This window comes from Rhinopithecus roxellana, chromosome 5 (genome assembly GCF_007565055.1).
Source record: "Rhinopithecus roxellana isolate Shanxi Qingling chromosome 5, ASM756505v1, whole genome shotgun sequence".
Classification (NCBI taxonomy): Eukaryota; Metazoa; Chordata; class Mammalia; order Primates; family Cercopithecidae; genus Rhinopithecus; species Rhinopithecus roxellana.
The window spans coordinates 115065760-115089318 of record NC_044553.1 but is presented as its reverse complement, the minus strand read 5'-3'; the positions used below and the strand labels follow the sequence as shown (position 1 = coordinate 115089318).

Sequence of the window (23559 nt, the reverse complement as noted above, 5' to 3'; positions counted from 1 at the left end):
CTACACTGATCCTTTGAATGGTTTTGGGGGGTCTCCATTTCATTCAGTTCTGCTCTGATTGTAATTATTTCTTCTGTTAGCTTTGGGTTTAGTTTGTTATTACGTTGCTAGTACTTTTAGTTGCAAGGTTAGGTTGTTAATTTGAGCTATTTCTATCTTTTTTATATAGGCATTTAGCACTATAAACTTTCCTCTTAACCCTGCTTTTGCCACATTCCAGAAGTTTTGGTATGTTGTGACTCTATTTTCATTTATTTCAAATACTTTTTTTTTTTTTGGACAGAGTAACGCACTCTTGCCTAGGCTGGAATGCAGTGGTGCGTTCTTGGTGCACTGCAATTCCACCTTCCAGGTTCAAGAGATTCTCCTGCCTCAGACTCCTGAGTAGCTGGGATTACAGGCACCTACCATCACGCCTACTAATTTTTTATATTTTTAGTAGAGATGAGGTTTCACCATGTTGGCCAGGCTGATCTCGAACTGCTGACCCTGTGATTCACCCACCTTGGCCTCCCAAAGGAGGAGAGTGAGAGTATCTTCCCACTGTGACTTCTCTTCAGCTGTAGAATTGTTCTTAAATAGGCTATCTACAAAACCTGCAGTACAATCATACAGAGTATGGAAGTAGAACCTTGGCTCTTAGTGTTTTTGTTGTCTCATGCCTGAAAACTTGAAATACAAAATATCACCTTTGCTGACTAAGAAAGTTCAGTAGTGAGAATGCCAGAGGAAGTCAAAATTCCTTATCCTTGAACTATAACCATAGGAGTGGAAGTATCGGAATCTACAGGAAACTCAGGTCATGGAAAGCTAGTAGTGTTGGTTTAAGTGTGTGCGTGTGTTGGGTACATGTTCCCAGCTTCAGGGGACAACAGTATTACTGGTATATTTCTTATGGATCTTGTAGAAAAAAAGAAAATCTTAATATGATTGTATAAGAGACCAAATATCATGGCTCATGCCTGTAATCCCAGCACTTTGGGAGGCCGAGGCAGGCGAATCGCAAGGTGAGGAGTTCAAGACCAGCATGACCAACATGGTGAAACTCTGTCTCTACTAAAAACATAAAAATTAGCCGGGCGTGGTGGCTCGTGCCTGTAATCCTAGATACTCAGGGGGCTGATTCAGGAGAATTGCTTGAACCCAGGAGGCAGACGTTGTAGTGAGCCGAGACCGTGCTACTACACTCTAGCCAGGGTGACAGAGCAAGACTCCAACTCAAAAAACAAACAAATGAAAAAAGACCAAATTCATCTTCATCAATTATTCTTTATGTCAAATTTTACAAGTACATTTTCTTCTGTGCATATAAATCTATATCAGCAATTGCTCTATGCTACATTTAATTATACTTCTTCAACATTCATATAGTCTTCACAATTTGTTCTTTGTGTAGTATGTTATGTGCTCAAAGATTTAAAAAACAGAAAAAACATTTTCTTGACCTCTCTAATGGGTAGGCTTATAGATGAAAGTATATTGATATCCTGCACTTTAGTTACTTGTTGAACAGGTAAGCACGAAATTTAAAGAAAAAGTATGCATTTAACTATTACCTAAATAAAGTATGAATCATTACTTTGATTATTGATGGTATCACTCTTACAAAAGCGTTTTATATTAGGACATATTCATTCAGCTATTTTACATAACCAATGGAAGTAATGTAATCTTATACATGTAATTACATTATTAATAAAAAGATATAAAAATAATACCTACTATCATAAATCAAAATCAAAATAAGCCTAAAATAGCCTATTTTTAGGACAGATGCAGTGGTCACGCCTGTAATCCCAGCACTTTGGGAGGCTGAGGTGGATGGATCACTTGAGGTCAGGAGTTTAAGACCAGCCTGGTCAACATGGTGAAACCCCATCTCTACTAAAAGTACAAAAATTAGCCAGGTGTGGCGGCGGATGCCTGTAATCCCAGCTACTCAGGAGGCTGAGGCAGGAGAATTGCTTGAAACCAGGAGAAAGAGGTTGCAGTGAGCCAAGATTGCACCACTGTACTCCAGCCTGGGCAACAGAGTAAGCCTCCATTTTGGGAGTGGGGGAGCCTATTTTAAAAAAACAAAGACCCCATTCCTCAAAAGTACTAGAGTATTTTAAAATCAGGTTTTTGGACCAGGTGCAGTGGCTCACGCCTTTGATCCCAGCACTTTGGGAGGTCGAGGTGGGTGGATCACTTGAGGTCAGGAGTTCGTGACTAGCCTGGCCAACATGGTGAAACACCATCTCTACTAAAAATACAAAAAATTAGCTGGGTGTGGTGGTGTGCACCTGTAATCCCAGCTACTTGGTAGGCTAAGGTGGGATAATTGCTTTAACCCAGGAGGTGGAGGCTGCAGGGGGCCAAGATCGTGCCATTGCACGCTAGCCTGGGCGACAGAACAAGACTCTGTCTCAAAAAAACCCAAAAACAACCACAACAAAAAAACAGGTTTCTGGAAAGAAAAACACACATGGCTCAACTCGTACTCCTCTAAATCAGTTGCCTGTAAAGAGAAAGTATTCACACCCTTCCACCATGCCAGAATTCTTAGAGGAGCAGGACCCCATTTGGCACTATCACGGGGTAGATAAGCCTATCTAATTCTGAGGTTCAGTATCAGGAATCGCCTGCTTACAGATGAAAGCTTTATTCTCTATTTTGTCCTTTATCAGTGTAAAAGTAATATTTTGCTTCTCTATCTGATAACTCTTCTGCTTTATAGGTTGGTTCAGGACTTGAAAGGAGAAGAGCATTGCTATTTATTTGACCTCAAAGATCCCAATACTATCGGAAGCATTTCAACTTTTTCTAGGATGGGAAGAAAAGAACAATGCCAACTAAATGTGACACGAAGTGACAAATGTGACATAATGCTTGTTTAATGGCATCCTTTGTTTTTCACATTTTGAGACAGCGAAAACTAATAAAGTAGATGAATTTGGATGGGAATGTGGGTCTTTTACCTCTCAATCAGACAAATGGTCTATTTTCTTCTGTTACTATACAATACTATTCTGCCAAAGAGAGAAATGTTCTTTCCTAGGCCATGGAGTCTAAGTTTGGCAGCGCACCAAAGTTATAATTTGATATTAGATGTTAAAGCTGGAAGTGAATTTTAGTTTTTTGGCTCCTTCATTTATGAAATGGCAAGTTACCTTTATAAGTTGGGACAGTGTCCAACTTCCCTTTTTTAACTTGTTGTCTCTCCAAAGGCCGGACTATTGTCACAGGCCGCACTTTGTACGAATTAAAATCCCGTTTGTAGGTAGTACCAAGATCAATCTTCCCTTGTTTTGGTTTATATTCTTCTGGCACATGGTGAGGCTGTTTAACTATTTCATAAGGATGATAATCCAACCTGAAATATATAAATTTGAAACATAGCCTCACAAGTTCTTTTATTTCTTTTATTTCTAATTATTTCAAAGAAGTATGGAAAATGTCAAGGCTTTTTTTTTTACTTGGAAAGTCTGAGAAGATATTAAAATGGTAATAGTTGATAAACTACTTGAAAGAAGTAAATGAATTTTCCTAAGGTCCTATCCAGTGACTAAACATCTTGAGAAAAGTAAATATATCAAAAATCCTAGTTTTTAAAACATCATTACAATAGATCTCAGTTAATTGGATCTTCAGTAAACAATAACCTCAAGTAATTGATTTTTTTCTAACCTGGAAGAAAATTTCAGGTAAAATTTACTAAACCTGAAAAGTTTAAAAAATATATTCCCCCTGAGTCCACTTTGTCAAAGTCCTTATTCATCCTACTTAAAGTCTCCAGCAAACTATTTTGGCACACTTTCTTCTTTTTGAATTCACGCTGTTTTCTCGCTTATTGTTAAATGATTAGTAACTCTGGTCTTTTGACATAAATCACATTCAGATTATAGATGTGAATGTTCCTCATCTTTGGATCTCCCAGAATTCCTTGTCATGGATGGATGCCAGCTGGTAATGCAGCCAACCTGGGCGCTATATAACATTATGTGACAGAGGTAGTACTGTAGACACTGAGGTAAAAACTGAGGAATGGAGAAGAACACAAACTTAGACTGATCGGACCGCCTACGTCCAAATCCTGGCTCTGTTGTTTACTAGCTGCAGGACCTTGGATAACTTCATTAACCTGTTTATGCCCCAGTTTCTTTATATATAATATGGGACAATAATATCTTCTATTTCACAGAGTTGTTTTTAAGGATATACACACATGCTTTTAAGACTGCTTGGTACATAGTAAGATCAATATGGTAGCCACTACTGTAACTACCCCAAGACTTCATGGATTGCTTTTTTCTTCTGGACTCTATTGGCACATCACTCATTTTGTGATTAAACTATCTTGTATTAATCAATATTTGTTGCATATGTCTGTAAGTTCTCCAAAGAACCCAAACCCCTCACTGAATTATTCTATTCACAACATAACTTCTTAGGCTAATTAACTGTTTTCTCACCACTTCCAATCCATTTCAATCTGGTTTCCAGGACTGCCACTTCCCTAATACAGCTCTAAGGTTCACCATGTCTTCCACGTGATTAAATTCATCGAACATTTTTAATCCTCATCTTACTTGACCTCTCCAGCAGTAACTGCCATTATTGTCCACACTGTGTGTTTCTAGGAAACTTTCTCTTCCTGACTTCCTTATTATTTCTTGCCAGTCTCCTATGCAACTTCATCTACCTTTACTCTGTCATTAAATACATGTTAGCATTCCTTAAGACTTGGACCTACCTCCACATACTTCTTTTCATCCACTGTTCACTCCTGAGGATAACTCTTCTACTCTCACAGCTTTGATTACTACCTAGATTGAAATAACCCTCAAATTTACATCTCCGCTTAGACCTCTTCTCTGAGCTCCATACCAGCATCTATGATGGTCTCTTGGATATTCAATGGCAACTCAAAACTTAATATGTCCCAAATCAACTCGTTATTTCCCCTTAATAAATGTGGTCCTTTTTGCTCGTTCTCTATTTAAGTGAACGCTATCACCATCGCTTCAGATGCATAGTCAGAAATCTAGGACTCACCCTTCATACCTCAATTCTCTCCCCTATCTAGTCCATCATCAACTACTGTCAATTTTGCCTCATAAATCTCTCTCAAATCTAACCACTTTTCTCCACATCTGCCACTACCATAATATGCAAAGTTTTTGCAACAGCTCATTTGAATCACTTCAATAACTTTCAAAACTCATTTACCCACATCCACTCTAGTTCTCCCTCCAATCTTTGCTCCACATGGCACCTGAGTAATTCTTTCCCATGTAAATCTGATCAGGTCATTCTTGCCCTTGTCTCCCTAGCCTCTTCCTTAACTTCCTTCCTCCCCAACTCCACCCTCTACCAAAAAAACAAAGCAGAAAAACCTTCATGGCTTCTTATTACTGTAAGGACATAGACGACACTGAACATGGCTTAAAGGCTCTGCCTGGTCTCCTTCGCTAGCCTCAGCTCTCACCATGCTTCCTCCTGCTTTCTCTGCTCCAGCTGGCCCTCTTTGATACTTTTCTCCTTTCCATGCTCCTTCCTGCTACATGCTACTCTCTCTCTCTCTGCTTGGAATGCATTTCCTTCCCCCCTTAATCCAGCTAATTTAACATCCTTTAGGTTTTGACTTATTTTTTTTAGTTCCCTGATAAAGTCAAACTCTTGTTCTGGATGTCAAGTTACCTGTGCCTATCCTTCATAGATCTTATCACTGTTCCAATTTTAGACTTACTCTGAGTAATGTTTTTGATTGCCATCTCTAATAGGTTGCAACATCTGTCAGCACAGAGATCATGACTGCTTTTGGTCACCACTATATTCCAGGTGTCTAGTATAGTGCTTGATGTTTAATAAATGCTTAATAATTTTTTATTTAATGAATAAAGAGTAGTAGAAATCACATACCTCTGCCTCCCAAGACATGTCAGTTGTTCCTTGCTCTTCCCAAATACTAACTAGAGGGGAATAGGCTAAAATGCAGTCAGGAAGTGAGAGAATCAGGAAGGGAAAAGCAAAGCAAAAGCTTAGAACTCTCAGTTTCTCTGGTTAGACTAGTTAAGTGTTAGAAAGTATACCTCCAAACCCAAAGCCGCTTTCTATGTAGTAGTAGAGGGTGAATGCAGCCTTACTCATCTGATATATCCTGAAACATTTGATGTGTCTAGAATCCGATTCCTTCAGGGCAGGCTTCCTGCCAACTCTGGCAGTCATCTAAGTGAGCTACAACAGTACTGCTATAAAGGATCCAAAATCTTGTACAAGTTCAGACACCTCTTTGCACAGTCACTTCCTGTACTATACAAAGGTACAGAATGCTTCCTTGTTTGTACAGATAAATCCACTTTCTACTGCATAGTCAACACAGTCAACATGAAGGAGTCAAGCAAGAGTTTCAAGCTCCTAGATTATGACTCTTAGAAATACTGCTAGTTTCCCAGTGAAAATATAAAGAAAAGATCCAATGTCGTACTAAGTGAAGAGATGACAATTTAAGAAATGAATATTTTAGTTTTATTGGTATATTTGGACCTTTGGGACATTTCTCGCTTTTTTTTTTTTTTAATTATTAACGCTTATTTGAATAAGTCAGCTGGGGAAATTCAGAATTGAAAAGCAATTGCCTTTTAAAAGAAAGATATGGCAGGTTAAATGTTCTCAATTTCTACATTTAGAACTGGTTAAAAGCAAAATCTTTGTTCAATAAACACAAATATTGTAAAATTTATTTCAAATCTCTAATATGAACCATTAAGCCATCAAGAAAGAAATATTAATAAAGTGAAGAAAAAAGAGCAACCATTCCCATTTAATCAGTTTCAACCAGTTATTGAATTTCCTCATCTCACTTATTATAATCCATAATTATCTTAGTTATTTATCTGATATTTTCATATCTGGACTTTCCCACAACACTATAAACAACAGTAAAGCAAAGACTGTCTCTGTTTTATGTTCCATGTCATCCTCAGTGAGCAGTCCAGTTCCTGACCTACTGCACTGAATCAGTGGCAACAGAATCACTAGCAATGCTGGTTAAAAATGCAGTTTCCTGAGACCCACTCTATTATCTACTGGCTCTTTTAGATGGAGATCTGGAATCTGCAATTGTAACACTTCTAGATGGCACTACTGCATACCAAAATCTGAGGACTAAGTAAAATCTTCCATCTGTGGAAGAGCCATACACCTACACAAGTAACTGGAGTCACCAAAGTATTATTACTGCAAGGAATGCCTGAAATGTTAAAAATAGAAATATTAGACTAAAAGTTTGAAAGTTTAAAGTATAATAACTAAAAATATAAATAAACACCAAAATCTAAAGCTGTTACAGAGCATTTTTAAAACTCTAAATTATAGAAATATGATGTACAAGTCACTAGGAAGCAGGAACTTCAACTTGTGAAAGGAAGATAAGTCTTGGGGCCCCAAAACCACTAAGCTAAGGGGAAAAGTGAAGCTGGGAACTGCTTAGGGCAAACCTGTCTCCCATTCTCTTCAAAATCACCCCTCTGCTCACTGAGATAAATGCATATCTGATTGCTTCCTTTGGAGAAGTTCATCAGAAAATCAAAAGAATGCAACCATTTGTCTCTTATCTACCTATGACCTGCAAGCTCACTCCCAGCTTTGAGTTGTCCCGCCTTTCCGGAATGAACCAATATTCATCTTACATATATGTTGATTAACGTGTGTCTCCCTAAAACGTATAAAACCAAACTGTGCTCTGACCACCTTGGGCACATATTATTGGGACCTCCTGAGGCTGTGTCACCAGCACGCACCCTCAACCTTGGCAAAATGAACTTTCTAAATTAACTGAGACCTATCTCAGATATTTGGGGTTCATAAACTTATTGACATTTTTATACTTAACACCAAGATTGTACCTTGAATATAGTATATACATTAACAGTTTAAATAATGAGTAAATATAATACGTAATCTACCTGACAAAAATACAGAGAGATCAAAAAAGGTCAGTCCAAATGAAAAGTATAGGCTTAAGAAGATTTGTGTTCATCACTCACTGAACAAATATTGGGTACCTACTATGTGCTAGTAGGCATTGTTATTAGTTTTTTAAAAATAGAATGCTGAGATAACAAAACTTAGTTCCTGCTTTCATGAAACACTGAAACCAATCTAATGATAAATAACAGGAAGGTGCTTTGGGAGCTTACATAGAAGAATTTTACCTAATCTGAAAACTAGATGAAGTGTCAGAGAAGGCTTATTCAAGTGATAATTTAGTTGAGATCTACAGATTGAATGAGCATTAGCTAAGAGAGGGAAGGAAAATTGCAGGTAGGGAAAATAGTATCTTGGAAGACTCTGAGATAAGGGAAACCTGGCACTTTCAAGGAAATGAAAAATGGCCCATGGGATGGAGCATAAAAGTGAAAAGGGCACTACAGTGAAAGTGAATTAGAGAATTAAGTAGTGAGCAAACCATGCCTCCACATGGTTTTGATAAGGATTCTGGTTTGTGTTAAACACAATGGGAAAGTTTAAGATTATTTTAAGCAAAGAAGTGATAGGGTTTGGTTTGCATTTTAAAATCATTTGGGCAGGCTGAAGTATTGAAAACAGATCAAACTGCAAAAACTAGAGTAGACTCAGATATTATTATAAAGTGACTGCATTCCTCTAGGTCAAGCTTGTCCAACCTGCAGCCTATGGGCTGCATGTGGCCCAGGACGGCTTTGAATGAGGTCCAACACAAATTCATAAAGTTTCTTAAAACAGTATGAGATTTTCTTGTGATTTTTTTTTTTTTTTTTTTTTTTTTTTTAGCTCGTCAGCTATGGTTGGTGCTATTGTATTTTACGTGTGGCCCAAGACAATTCTTCTGCCAATGTGGCCCAGTGAAGCCAAAAGACACGACACCCTGGTCTAGGTGGTGGTAACAGTGGAAAGTAGATAAATATGAGATATTTTAGGAAGTTAAAAAAAATAGAACTTTTTATATCCCTTTTTTCTTCTCACACTTTGTCAGCCTAACTTAATTCGTATTTTTCTGTTTTTTTTTCAAGTCGTGACTTAACTAGTCTGTTGCCTATTAAATTGGTTCAACTTAAATCAACTAAACAGTAATTTAAATAGCTAGAAAACTTTGTTGACACCAGAAGAGTTGGGAGAAAAATAAATAAAGCAAATAGTTCATAATATTTACTTAAATGTAGTTATTCCTTCCATTTTACCACGGCATGCTCGAATTTCTTGCTTGGGTTTAAGACTCTGAGCTGGAAGAACATTGTCATACATAGGATATTTTTCCAAATACTCAGTTGTGGGGCAAAATACCCCAGAATTTTCATAAATCCTTGTGATTCCATGTGGACAATGATGTCGCCTGTGCAAAAAATCAATGGAAAGATTAACCTCAAAAAGCATTTTGTGTTGTAATTGCATTTTAATCAGAGACCTCCAATAAACTCACAGTTTCTAAATTCTAGAGCTTTACTGAAAAACCAAAAACTGGGCTGGGTGCAGTGGCTCACGCCTGTAATCCTAGCACTTTGGGAGGCTGAGGCGGGCGGATCACAAAGTCAGGAGATCGAGATCATTCTGAATAACAGGGTGAAACCCCGTCTCTATTAAAAATACAAAAAAAATTAGCTGGGCTTGGTGGCGGGTGCCTCTAGTCCCAGCTACTCCGGAGGCTAAGGCAGGGGAATAGCGTGAACCTGGGAGGCAGAGCTTGCAGTGAGCCAAGATCGTGCCACTGCACTGCAGCCTGGGCGACCCAGCAAGACTCAGTCTCAAAAAAAACAAAAACAAAAACAAAAAAACCCCAAAAACTGTTTCCTCTGTAATGGTGTTTACAAAAACAATCTATAAATAATGGTCTATCCCTATGTGGTGGAAGCACAGCAATTAAGTGTCTCATAACAATTTAGTGTCTTGTTACACTATAGAAGCTGAAAAACTAATAGGGAATTTCCCAGGCTCTTGCAGAAAGGTTTCACATACAAATTAGGTTTCACCTGCTACATGTATTCACATGATACTTTGACTCAGAACAGAGCTACATAAGGAGAGAGTCAAGGCACAACATTTATTTTGCTTGCATGAACGTAATAGAGGCAACAAGAGATTGGAGTTAGAAGTTGTTAGGTGGCATCTTGATTTGTGAGCTGGTTTTCTAACTTGGCAGCTTCTTGACCATGGAAGAGACGAGTGATTCTGGAGTCTACAGCTCTGTTGCAATTTTCTGATTATGGCAGAAGCAGTGGCCTCTTGTCAGTCCTGTTCTGTGGTAAAATTTTTGGAAGTTTTTCCTGGAAGCTTATTTTGAAAATGATTTCTTAAGTTCTTCCAAGTGAACTATATATATATATATACTCCTTAATAAATTCCTTTTTGCCTAAACTAACGAAAGGAGGTTATGTTATCCATAACTAACAACCTTGACCAATATATCATATAAGCTAATAGTATACAGTTATTTAAGAGAATGAGGGTGACCTTTATGCATGGTCACTGGAAGGTGGTGAGATTGCAAACAGTAAAAACCTGGATTGTAGAATAGTATGCTCTGAATATTCTCCTTTTTGTTTAAAAAATAAATAAAATCGATGCAGGCCAGGCGCAGTGGCTCATGCCTGTAATCCCAGCACTTTGGGAGGCCGAGGCGGGTGGATCACGAGGTCAGGAGATCTACTAAAAATACCAAAATTAACTGAGTGTGGTGGCATGAGCCTGTAATCCCAGCTACTCGAGAGGCTGAGGCAGAAGAATTGCTTGAACCCAGGAAGCGGAGATTGCAGTGAGCTGAGATTACGCCACTGCACTGCAGCCTGGCGAAAGAGTGAGACTCTGTCTCAAAAAAAAAAAAAAAAAAAAATCAATGCACATGTAAAACAAGTCTTAAAGAACATTTTTATCTGTGGAAGATAGAATTATGAAGGTGTTTTATAATATAGATATTTTACAGTATTATGGATTTTTATGACACCTCTTGTGTATTTATTGCATTATCAAAAAATAAAAATAAAACCCTTAAAAAACAAAACAACCACAACCAAAAACAAAGAAAAAGTAAAATCACACCATTCCAAGGGCAGCCCTCACCATAATGAAGACTGAATTTCCTAACAGTTGAATGAGAAAGGAACTTGCGTTGAATGTAAATTAGGAAAAAAGTAAAAATTTTCTCCTGCACACCTGTCTGCAGATTCATACACCCAAAGTTAATTTGTTGATATTTTAATCTACTTCTAATTACAAACTGTGTTTATTATGAGACTATCAAAAAAACTGCTTTCCATCAACATGCAGGTGTTTTCTTTGAAGGGGATTCCAAATACGAAGGGATTGACACATTCATATTTACTTAGCAACTAATGATCTAATCCCTGGGGCAACAGTGAAGCTGAGGAAGGAGAAGACTGTTTCTAGGTGATGGAAGGTTGTTAGGCAGGACTCAGTTGGATTCTAGGTTTCAGGGTGGGGACTACTGTACTGCCTTTTCAGTCAGGCGGATCCCAAAGAACTGCTGCCGGACGGGAATGGGAATATGGTCTGGGTGGGAGGACAGAAAGCAGATGAAAGAAAGTGTGATACGGGTTGCAGACTCAGGGCCTTCAGCACTGTTCTTTCTTACCTTTGTGGTGGGGGATGAAGGGGTGGAAATGCATTCTCCCAGTCGGATCACATCCCATTACTCACGAGTCTTATTATATCCCGTCGCTGCTTCACATATTATTTACCCGGCCTGGGTGGCATTTTACTTTGCATCCTTGATTGGCAGTCTCAGGGGCTACGAAGAAATGTTTTACCCCCAGGTAGCCGGCGGGTGCGGAGCGAGTATTCGTGGAGGGGGATAAGTGGGGATGCCGCTGCGTCCTCGTCCCTTGATCTGCGGGGGACGGCCATTCTCAGGGTTCCCGAGGAGCCGGCTCCCTGCACCTAGGCCCTAGGTCGGCTCCCAAGCCCCGGCCCGCCACTACACCAGCCATTTCTTACCCGCAGGTACAAATCTGACACAGACACCAGCTCCTCATGCTCTTGCCTCCCATGCCTTCCTCCACCGCGCCTCAGCTCTTGCGGCTTCTCCACTCCCACAGCGCCAGCCGAAGTCAAGGCAACAGAGGGATGCCTGGCAAAAGACCGGGTGCCGGCTTCCGGTGGCGTCAGAGACGCGCGGGTGAAAGGGCGAGCGTCAGCCGGCCCCGCCCCCTGGCGCGCTGGCGTGCCGGACCCGCAGAGATCTTTGCGTTTCGGAAGCTCTTGGTGTGGCTGCGACCCGAGAGGAGAAGCTGGGCTCGTGGGGCTGTTGCCGCCGGTGAGTGCGAGTTCGCGCTGGGGACTGGCATCCTCCTCGGCCAGCCTCTGGGCGGTGCTTGGAGGACCCCGCTCGCTGCGGCTCTGAGGCGGGTAACGGGGGCTGGGGCCGAGCCTTGGCTGGGAGCGGTGGTCCCCGGAGTGTCGCTTCCAGTCTGGGGCCGGGGCGGTGGCCTGTCTGTGTGGACCAGCGATTCTCAAAGAGAGCGAATCCGGGACCCTGCCGAAATGAAGGGCATGTAGTGTAGAGGTTTTTCCTTTTTATTTAGAAAGGAATGAAAGACCGGCAGTGCACCTGCTTGGATAATAAGCACGTGACCCAAAACTTTGTTCGGCCTCCGTGGGCAGGAATAAAGCTGGGTATTCGACCTCGCTCGAGGACTAGCGAGAATGTCAGAATGAGGGACTTGGGGGAAGACTGAAGAGAGAAAGGGAGCATCTTCTTCAGCATCTTCTCTCCCTCCTGCATGCAACCCTTCCTGTACGTGGTAATTGGCCTGGAGAAGTTTACTCGAGTACTCCTCCACCGGCAGGGTTACTGGTGTCACTCTGCACCCAGCCGCCTCGAGCTGCGTGATTCATCGCAGCCTTCGGATCCGGAAGGATGAGCAAACTCCTTAAGTATAATCGTGCTAGGATATTGACTTTAGTGCTCGAACGGGACTTAGGCCTAGGTGGTGTGTCTCATCAATAAACATTCACTGGGTTCTTAGTTTAAGGGGTTTGAGAAGCCTTGCCACCTCCTAGCGTTTATTATTTTTTTCTTTTGCCCCGACCTTTAGCCTCTGGGCTAATACTTACTTAATTTTTAGTCACAGGAAATAAGTAACCATGGTGCTCAACAGTTTGGATAAGATGATTCATCTCCAGAAAAACACTGCCAACATCAGGAATATTTGTGTTTTGGCTCACGTTGACCATGGTAAGAATCCTTTTTAAGTGCTTGTTTTGATAAATAAGGGAGGTTTGTCTCTGTATGTCTCAGTGGAGTGAAGCTGTGGGCAGCTGAGAGTGGTGTTTGCTAAGAAGCAAGTCTTCTTTCCTTTAAAAGTTTTCTGTGATGTTGGGGAAGCCTGCCTTGCTATAAATCGTTTGAAATGAACACAGTTACCTAGTGAGTAGCATTCTTCTTTATAGTATGTCATGTTGTTTTTTAAACCAGAACTTGAAATTTTTGTTTTTGAAATGGCTTTAAGTTGCTTGACAACTTTTCAGATGAGGGTGATTAGATCCACAGGGTTGGAGATAAGATTACAGCAATATAGAGTGCTAGCATCTGTGTCCTTCTAGATGATATTCTGTTCAAAAGTCTAATAAATCTCTTTTGTCTTTTGTCACCTAGCATAAGTAAATTGAAAATCTTTACTAAACCAATTCTTCTGACCAGATTTTAAATCTATAGGTATGATCCATGACCCCTTTTAAGAAAGACATGGATTTGAATTAATGTCCCTATTTTATTTTAACAGGAAAAACTACTCTGACTGACTGTCTTATATCTAGCAGTGGAATCATCTCCAGCCGCCTAGCGGGCAAGGTATGTTCTTATTTTATAAATACTCGTCGCATTTCAGTATTAGCTGTCAACAATGTAATGAACCATTTCCTGTGTTCTTTAGCGATCCAAAAGGGTATAAAACATTGTTCTGCATCTAAAAGCTGCCAATCCATTTTGCAAGATTAAATTGCTGATGAGAAAATAGTTAGTTCTATATTGCTTTGTATTGCTTTATATTAATATTTTATAAGTGCAAAAGTGAGTTTTTGCAACAAGCAAATGATACACAATTTTGGAAGATTTCACAGTGAAACAGAGATTCTTTGTAGGTGAATGAGTTGGGTGATTTGAGGAGAAGACAGGAAAATTACCAGGTGGTCGGAAATAACACGGATAAAGGCTAACTTGTGTGTTGTGCTTTATTTGAGTGGAGCATTTGCCTAGAGGCTAGTGACAGAGAAAACATACTGGCAGGGAGAATAGATTATAGAAGACCTTAAAAGGTAACCTAAATATCAAAGGAAAGCTGCTTGTGCCTGAGGATTGTGATGAAAATAGTGGATTTTTGATTTTTGTTTTTGAGACAGGATCTCTTTCTGTTGCCCAGGCTAGAGTGCAGTGGTGTGATCATGCACGGCTCACTGCAACCTCGCCCTCTTGGGCTCAGGTGATCCTCCTACCTCCTCCTCTTGGGTACCTGGGACTACAGGTGCACACAAACACACATGGCTAATTTTTTGTAGAGACAGGGTTTTGCCATGTTCCCCAGGCTGATCTTGAACTCCTGGGCTCAAGCAGTCTTCCTGCCTTGACTTCCCAAAGTGCTAGAATTACAGGTGTGAGCCACCACACCTAGCCTGAAAATAGTGTTTGAGGAAATAAAATTAAAGAGATCTTTATTTGTAGCTATGAGTTGAAAGGGCTTGGAATAATTTACTTGGCAGTAGAAAAATAAAGATGTATTCGTTTCCATAATGAATTTAGGATATGATCAATAGGGCTTATCAGGTGACAGAGAACAAAGAGAAGAGGAGATGGAGAAGCAAAATTGAATCCACAGAGTACACCCAGTAGAGTTGAAGGTCGATTTGGGAATTGATGTGTGGGTTGGGAGGGAAGCTGGCCCAAGATACTATCTAGAGGAGGCTGAAAAAAACTAGGTTGAGTGAAATAATGAAATGCTTATATTTTCCCCACTTGAGAATTTAGAGAAGGTACAATAACTCTAAAATAAGTAGATGAAAGGAAATAGTAAAGCATAAATTAATGAAATAGTAAACACATTTTATAGAAAGGATCAATGAATAGCCAGAAGTTTGTTTTTGGAAAAGATTAACCCAGCTAACAAACACAAAGAGTGAACCCTAATGTAAACTATGGGCTTTAATTAATCATAATGCATCAATATTGGTTCCTCAGTTGTAACAAGTGTATCACACCATATACTAATACAAGATAGATATAATAGGGGAAACTGTGTTGGTGGAAGGAGAGAGTATGTGGGAACCTTCAGTTGATTTTTCTGTAAAGTTGCTCTAAAAATATAAAGTTATTAATTGAAACAGTTACTAGCAATATAGATAATTTTTGATTATTTTGACTAGGAAACATTTTTGTTTTGTTTTTCATTGACATTGTTGAGGAACATTTGACACTTTTGACCTGCTAATGTTCCTAATGTGGCTCACTGTACTTTGGACATATACAAAGCATAGTATATATAAATAAATATTTTTGAATGAATGACTTCAAAGAAGAGTAATACAATGACAAAATACCAGCAAGATGATCAAGAAGAAAAGAGAGGAGGCAGATATAAGTGATACCAGGAAAGAAAAATGCTACAGAAGTTAATAAGGTATTAATAGGATATAATGAACAACTCTGTGCCAGTAAACTTAAAAGTGCTAAACTGGAAAATTGTCTGGAAAACATAACTTACTAAAATGGAGTCAAGAAGAAATAGGAAACTTGAATCATTCTATAGTCATTTAAGAAATTGATGAAACCCCGTCTCTACTAAAAATACAAAAAACTAGCTGGGGGAGGTGGCGGGCGCCTGTAGTCCCAGCTACTCCGGAGACTGAGGCAGGAGAATGGCGTGAACTCGGGAGGCGGAGCTTGCAGTGAGCCGATATCGCACCACTGCACTCCAGCCTGGGCGACTGAGTGAGACTCCATCTCAAAAAAAAAAAAAAAAAAAAAAAAAAGGCCGGGCGCGGTGGCTCAAGCCTGTAATCCCAGCGCTTTGGGAGGCCGAGACGGGCGGATCACGAGGTCAGAAGATCGAGACCATCCTGGCTAACATGGTGAAACCCCGTCTCTACTAAAAAATACAAAAAACTAGCCGGGTGAGGTGGCGGGCGCCTGTAGTCCCAGCTACTCGGGAGGCTGAGGCAGGAGAATGGCGTAAACCCGGGAGGCGGAGCTTGCAGTGAGCTGAGATCCGGCCACTGCACTCCAGCCCGGCGACAGAGCGAGACTCCGTCTCAAAAAAAAAAAAAAAAAAAAAAGAAATTGAATTGGTTGGCAAAAATCTTTCCATAAAGAAAAGACCCAGATGGTTTAACTCTCTAGTTCTGCCAAACATTCAAGGAATAATTTCAGTCCTACTTAAACCATTTCAAAATATAGCAGAGAAAAACCCAACAATCAGCAGTATTCTCCAAATCATATGAAGATAGCATAACTTTGATACCAAAAGTCTGTTAAGGATAATACAAGACAGGAGAATTATATACCAACCTTATGATTATGGATGCAAAAATTATAATCCTCATTAAGAAACAGAATTCAGCATACTATAAAAAGATGATTATTCATATCCAAATCGAGTTAGTCCCAAGGAATGTAAGATTGGTTTAACATGTAATTTCACTATATTAATAGATTAAAGGAAGAAAATCATGATCATTTCAACAGATAATAAAGACGTAGTAAAATTCAACATCTATTGTGATAAAACCTCTTTGCAACATAGTTACAGAAGAGAACTTCTGTAATCTGATGTGGGATATTATAAAAAACCTAAAATGAAGATTGAGCTCAATGATGAAGTGTTAAAAAAAGTTTCTATTCATAGCCAGGAATAAGGGAAGAATGGCCATCACACCCTTCTGCTCATTGTGTTATAACTTCTCCTTTAGGTTGTACTGGAGGTTCTAGTTGCAGTGATAAAGCTGGAAAGAAAAATAAAAAGTGAATTTTGGAAAGGAAGAAAACAAAAATGTAGATAAATTGCTAGGATATTAGTAACAATTTGTCAGGTTTCAGGATGTGAAAACTGTTGAAGTATACGTGAGCAATAAATAGATAATATTTAAATTATCTATTTAAAAACATAAACCATTTAAATAGCATAATAAATGTACCTGTGCTGGGCATGGTGGCTCATGCCTATAATCCAAGCTACTTAGGAAACTGAGGCAGGACAATTGCATGAAACCTGGAGTTTGAGGCTGCAGTGAGCTGTGACAGCAACTGCACTCCAGCCTGGTGGATAGCACAAGACCCTATCTCTTAAAAAGTAACAAAAACACCACCACCACCACCACCTACGAGATATTGGAGAAAACTTAAATAAATGGAAGGATATGCCATATGTATGTATTGGCTGACTCAGTATTTTTTAAATGACATTTTAAAAATATTGATCTATAGATTCAGGAATTCCAGTAAAAATTCCAACAGATATATAAAAATTTCAACTTGATATGCTGATTTTAAAATATATACAGAAGAGCAAATAAACCAATTAATAGCTGGGACATGACTAAAGAAGAGTAGGGTATGGAAATATGTCTTACCCACTGGCAAGACTTACTATGAATGTGTTGATGTGTTGTAACCTGTGGCCTGGAATTGACTGAGGCATGAAATTGACTGGATGGCTCAGAATAGTAGGCCTAGAATAGTAGGCTGGCATTTCAGATCTGTGGGAAAAAGATGAACCTTTCAGCCGGGCGCGGTGACTCACGCCTATAATTCCAGCACTTTGGAAGGCCGAGTCAGGCAGATCACCAGGTCAGAGGATAGAGACCATCCTTGCTAACACGGTGAAACCCCGTCTCTACTAAAAATATAAAAAAATTAGCCGGGCATGGTAGTGTGTCGCTGTAGTCCCAGCTACTTGGGAGGCTGAGGCAGGAGAATGGCATGAACCCGGGAGGCAGAGCTTGCAGTGAGCTGAGGTGTGCCACTGCACTCCAGCCTGGGCAACAGAGTGAGACTCCGTCTCAAAAAAAAAAAAAAAAAAAGATGAACCTTTCAAATGGTTCTTGGGCAATTGGTTATCCATGTGGGAAAAAAAATTGGACCTCTATTAACACCACACACAAATCAATTGCACGGTTACGATATTTTTATTTAAAAGCAAAACTATAAAGCTTTTAGAAAATAATACGGGCTAATATTTTTATGACTATAAAGGAAGATTTCTTAAGACAAAAATGTGCAAACTGTTTTACAAAAGGTCAGTAAACTACTTAAAATTAAGAATATACTTATCAAATATGCCAGAAAGAAATGGAAAAAACAAGCCTGGTAACTGTGAAAAATATTAATAACACAGATGTAATTGACAAAGGACTATAATTCAGAGACTATAAATAACTCTTATCAAAACAAAATAAATCTGTATTACAACCAGTAGAAAGGTGGACAAAAGCCTTGTATAGGCAGTTCACAGAAAAGAAATGTTAAATGGCCAGTACAAGAAACTTGTAAAAGGATACTTAATCCCATTAATAATAGGAGAAATGTAAATTAAAACCATGAGATGCTATTTATCACCCATCTTAAAAAATACAGTCAAGCAATATCAGCTATTGAGGTTATGAATCAAAAAAAGTAATATTCCACTGTGGATCAGTCCAAGTATTTGGAAAATAATCCAGAAATACCAAGTTAGGTTGAGGATGTGCAGATTTAATAACTCAGAAATTCTACTGGTAGGGAGTGTACAAGAGACCCACAACTGTTCATATCAGCTTAGTAATACTTACAGAAAACTGGAATCCGTCTCCGTGTCCACTGGTAATACAATGGATGAATGGGTGTGGTAGATTTGTGAAGTGGAGTCCTACAGTAATAAAAATGAATGAATTACATCAATACGGGTGAATCTCAGGAAAACAATATCAAGCAGAGAAAAAGTGACAGTATAATATAGTAAGTATGAGTCTTATAGAAGGCTTAAAACTTGCCACTCTACATGATATATTGCTTAGGGACACACTCATTTTTAAAAAGTATAGAGAAAATAAGGAAATGATCAAGATAAAATTCAGGATAGTGGTTACCTATAAGCCGGGAGCACAGGGTACTTCAAAAGTAACAAACTTTTTTTTTTCCTTTTGAAATGGGATGGTGCATACATAGGGATTCATTGTGTTGTTATTTATGTATTACACATGTTTCATACCAACCCAGTGCTTAAAAACATACATTATAGAAGACTGATAAGGGACTGAAACTTTTTGAAGGAAGGACTGACTGAGAGGTTGGAGAGGTGAAGGGAAACCAGCAATGGGATCTAAGGAGAGATGGAGGTAAATTAAGATATTTCAGACTCTTGGAAGAATTTCACATATGCATGTAACACACATGCACACAAAGGGTGACTGTTATGCTGCACTGGAATCAAGAAAAGTGAGGATTGACAATGATTACTGCGTTTGGCCAGAGGTCATTGATAGCTTTTAGGGCTTTGATTTTGCCAGAGCTGCGGAAATGGAAGCCTTTCTGAAAATTTCAGAATTAATGTGGATGAATACATGTGGCAGTTCATATCAACAGATAATTCTCAGTGCTTTTGAATGAAAGAAAGGAGTAAATAGAAAGGTTAAGAATTTTTCAAAAGTTTGACAGTAGAGAGAATGGAGGTAGGGTAAGGGAAAATCATTCTGGAGAAAGGAGGAGGAGGTTAGTCTGGTGCTTAGGGCTAAGGAGTTGGAAAGGGATGGGATCTTTATTTAAACGAAACCACTGTCAATACTGATGCACTGCAAAGTCTAGAGAATGAGATGTAGATCCTCATTGGTGGGTATTACGGTGTTATGAAAGTCATCAACGAAATGGTCATACTACAAATATTTTCTACTGTATTACTTTTTAAAAAAAGATGTATCCAAAATCTATCAATTTGGGAAAGGAATAAAGACTTCTCTTGCCTCTAGAGACCTCTGTTTCAGTCTCTGCTCAGAATTTGTCAAACAGCTTGTAAATAGGAAAAGAAAGGCTATGTTCTTGATATTTAGAAAGAATTCTCCCAAATGTTGCTGTCTGTAAGCTGTTCTTGACCTGCCCCATCATTCATGGCTGATATTTGGATGAGCAACACTCTGGGGAGGGTATGCAGTATTTGAATACATTTATGAGTTCCTAGTGGTAATGTTTTTCAATTTGTCATGTTCCCTTCCCCTCAACTAACTTCACTTCTCCAGACCCCCATCATCTAAAAAAAAAAAAAAAAAAAAAAAGGAGAGACAGGGCTAGGCGTGGTGGCTCATGCCCACAATGCCAGCACTTTAGAAGGCCGAGGTGGGTGGATCACCTGAGATCAGGAGCTCAAGACCAGCCTGGCCAGCATGGCGAAACCCCATCTCTACTAAAAACACAAAAATTAGCCAGGCGTGTTAGCACATGCCTGTAATCTCAGCTATTTGGGAGGCTGAGGCAAGTGAATCATTTGAACCTGGGAAGCAGGGTTTGCAGTGAGCTGAGATTGTGCCACTGCATTCCATCCTGGGCAAAAGAATAAGACTCTGTCTCAAAAAAAAAAAAAAAAAATAGACTCTATGTAGTTTAAAATTTAAGTATTGGCTGGGCATGGTGGTTCACACCTGTAATCTTGGCACTTTGGGAGGCCACAGTGGGAGGATCACTTGAGGCTAGGAGTTCAAGACTAGCGTGGGCAACATAGCGAGACCCTGTCTCTACAAAAATAAATAAAATAAAAATTTAAATATTTAAAACAAAAATCTAAATTAGCAAATTTTAATGTTACATTTTAATTCTTTGGGAAGTGAAGATGCATATGTTGTATTTTTCCAGTTAAGGTACATGGACAGCAGAGAAGATGAACAGATCCGAGGGATCACTATGAAATCCAGTGCCATTTCACTACATTATGCTACAGGTAAATCAATCTGTTTTACAGAAACACAGCTTTGCATCTTTCATGTCCTCCTCTCTCTTTCTGAATTAATTGGATGCCTCAGTGTCTTTGCTTATATTCTACGTTTTATTCTGGCCTTTCCACATGATCTGTTGTCAGAGTCAGGCTGTCCAGGCTTGGATGCAGAGGGAAGCCTCTGACTGGCTTGCGGGCAGAAGAACTGGCAGTTCACACTGGCCCCCTCCACCAGGTGCTTGTATGGATTTCTTCACAAGGAAAGTCAGGAGCCCTAGGACTTTAGCTGGTTCAGCCTTACTATTCTGCCTCATGGCCTAGCCTGCATGCTAGATTTGGAGTCTTATTTACTTAAAAGTAGACTGGCATGATCAGTTCTAGCTTGCTATCCTCAAATGAGGATACTACTTTGATAGTAACACTTCTAGGAATTTATCTGACAGAAATAGTCATGTCAGTGTGTGAGATACATGTCACTGATATTCACTAACATTTTTATATTCATGAAAAAAATACCAACAACCTGAATGTCAGTAGGAGAATGGTTAAACTGATACATCCAAGCTGTGAAATACTGTGCAGCTGTTAAACCTACTGTTTAATATATATGTCATTGTATAGGGAAGAATGGTATGTTAAGAGACAGAAAATAAATTGCAGACTATTTTTGTAAGATATGAATGTGTTTGGGTAATAAAAATATATATGCGGATAAAGGTGTCTGGAAGGATACTTACCAAACCCTTAACAGTAGCTCTCTGCAGGGGCTAGATTATGGCGAAACTTGCACTTTTCAAAATACTTATTTTGAAATTTTTACACAGTTTCAAAATTTATATTTGAAAATTTTACACAAAATGTATATTTTTGTAATTAGAAGAAAATAATAAAGATAAATTTTATTTCCCTAATGGACTTACCTGTGGTTCATCCTTCACAAGTGTCATACCTTTGGCACTGCCACCAAAAGATGTACTCTGTGGGGCATGGCTGTTGTGCCAAACCCGTTTTGAAGGTCTGAGGCACATGAATTCTCAATGTTTAATGTTTAATGCTTCATTTTTTTTTAAACCACTTCTCACATTTTAAAGAGTATGTTCTCATCCTGTGATCCAGAGAATGGGGTCGAGGGTCTATTGATTTATCTCATTTTATAGACTTCAAGAGATTTGTAGGCTGCCTTCTTCCTTACTCAGACTATTAGTCTGTTTTTATTTGAAGATTTCTCAGGTGTCAGTTTTGGTTGTTCTGCTCTATACTTTGTCTCTAGTCCCCCTCTCCTGACCCCTTTAACCACTTTGTTAAGGTTTAATTTATATACCATAAAATTCACCCACTGCAGTTCACATTTGTCTTCCTGGTGTAGTATTGTAGCAGAATTTGCTATAGCACCCTGGGAATTGAATGGTCTGACCTCTATTTTGTTGGGCTCTGTGACCTGGACCTTGGCTGCTCACAGATCAGATTGTTTTAGGTACGCTTTCTTTTTTACGTTTTGAGACAGAGTCTTGCTCTGTCACCCAGGCTGGTGTGCAGTGGCGCGATCTCGGCTCACTCCAGCCTCTGCCTCCCGGGTTCCATCGATCCTCCTGCCTCAGCCTCCTGGGAAGTTAGGATTGCAGATGTGTGCCACCATGCCTGGCTAATTTTTGTATTTTTAGTAGAGATGGGGTTTCACCATGTTGGCCAGGCTGGTCTTGAACTCCTGACCTCAGGTAATCTGCCCGCCTGGGCCTCCCAAAGGGCTGGGGTTATAGGCATAGCCACCGCCCCCAGCCAGGTATGCTTTCTTGATTGCATAGACCAGAGACTTAAGCTAGCTTGGGTTGGGGTGGGATAGATTATTGAAAGCATATGTGTGAAATGATATTGGAAATAATATTTATGAAAATTGAAAAACAGGAGTCTTATTGGAGTGATGTCTCATAAAAATTGGAGCCAGATTTTGATTATGGATCTAAGATAGCTCTAGAGACCACATCAGTAAAAGTTTATGGATCCTTCCTCTGGAACTCCACTGTTGTCCTTGGATTTGGGTGTCTGTTTGTATCGCCACTATTATCCTGTATGTCTTTTCTCTGTCTCATAGCTTTTGCCTACTGTCATGTCTTCATCTTTGTGCATTCACTTTGCGCTGACTTCTTACCCTATTATCCTGTCTGTTTTCACCATATTTCTGTTGCCTACTGCTTCGATCTCTTGTGTTTCTGAACACACAGTCTTAAGAACAGGTTGCGGCTCTGCTTATCTTTTCATGCCAACCCATCGCAGAGGTTGCAGCTGTGGATTGGCTGCCCTTGGGTTGGTTAGTTACCTCCTAGTCCAATCAGTGGTGATTGGAGTGGAGTCACAAAGTGTCAAATATGTTTCTTGTGAGCATGGGATGACTTCCTAGAAGGGAATTTGGGCTGAGCAGTCAGCACACTTGACAATTCAGAGCCTTATGGGGATAGAAGTTAGGAATGTTGACTGGGACATATCCTCTCAGATCACCTGAGAGATGAGATATGTTTTTATCCGTATTTTAGTACTGATTCTCCAGAATGGGGTATTTCCTGCTATGAAGGTGGGACAGTCTGAAGGGGAACCTAGATGGGAGAAAAAGAGGGAAACCTGATGGTTGAAGAAACTCCACAGGTGA

General features: G+C 39.5%; 2 protein-coding genes across 9 annotated transcripts in view; one reads left to right on the top strand and one right to left on the bottom strand.

Moving 5' to 3' along the window:
• Nucleotides 1–2380: 2380 nt before the first annotated feature.
• On the bottom strand, nt 2381–12124 carry SAXO2 (stabilizer of axonemal microtubules 2). Of its 5 annotated transcripts, none has more exons than XM_030930675.1 (3): nt 11971–12124; nt 9176–9355; nt 2381–3355 (listed from the first exon to the last, which is right to left on the bottom strand). In XM_030930675.1, exons 1-3 carry the CDS (start codon nt 12021–12023, stop codon nt 3130–3132), a joined length of 459 nt encoding a protein of 152 aa, XP_030786535.1. In that variant the 5' UTR covers nt 12024–12124; the 3' UTR covers nt 2381–3129. The 5 variants fall into 5 exon arrangements, 2 of the variants coding, with proteins under 2 accessions (XP_030786535.1, XP_030786536.1); XR_004057323.1 differs by lacking the exon at nt 9176–9355 and adding an exon at nt 11609–11764 and having other exon boundaries at nt 3264–3355; nt 11971–12109; XR_004057322.1 differs by lacking the exon at nt 2381–3355 and adding an exon at nt 11609–11764 and having other exon boundaries at nt 9222–9355; nt 11971–12109.
• Nucleotides 12125–12139: 15 nt separating this feature from the next.
• EFL1 (elongation factor like GTPase 1) overlaps nt 12140–23559 on the top strand; it is a 138771-nt gene continuing 127351 nt past the window's right edge. For 2 of the 4 annotated variants that reach the window (XR_004057320.1, XM_030930673.1), the window contains exons 1-4: nt 12140–12289; nt 13101–13210; nt 13758–13825; nt 20840–20924. Coding sequence is in view for 3 of the 4 variants with exons in the window: in XM_030930673.1 (XP_030786533.1) it covers nt 13120–13210; nt 13758–13825; nt 20840–20924 (244 nt within the window). In the remaining variant the exon portion in view is untranslated. Of the gene's footprint in view, nt 12290–12376; nt 12770–13100; nt 13211–13757; nt 13826–20839; nt 20925–23559 lie in introns of those variants that run through there. The other 2 variants (XM_030930671.1, XM_030930672.1) reach the window with 2 other exon arrangements.

What these genes read in the sequence shown, in the direction of transcription:
- SAXO2 (XM_030930675.1), bottom strand. Translation starts at nt 12,023, where the DNA reads ATGGGAGGCAAGAGCATGAGGAGCTGGTGTCTGTGTCAGATTTGTACC. An exon ending in TGTCAGATTTGTACCTGCGG is followed by an intron (nt 9,356 to 11,970) that starts GTAAGAAATGGC and finishes TTTTTTGCACAG; the next exon opens with GCGACATCATTGTCCACATG. An exon ending in GAAGGAATAACTACATTTAA is followed by an intron (nt 3,356 to 9,175) that starts GTAAATATTATG and finishes TATATATTTCAG; the next exon opens with GTTGGATTATCATCCTTATG.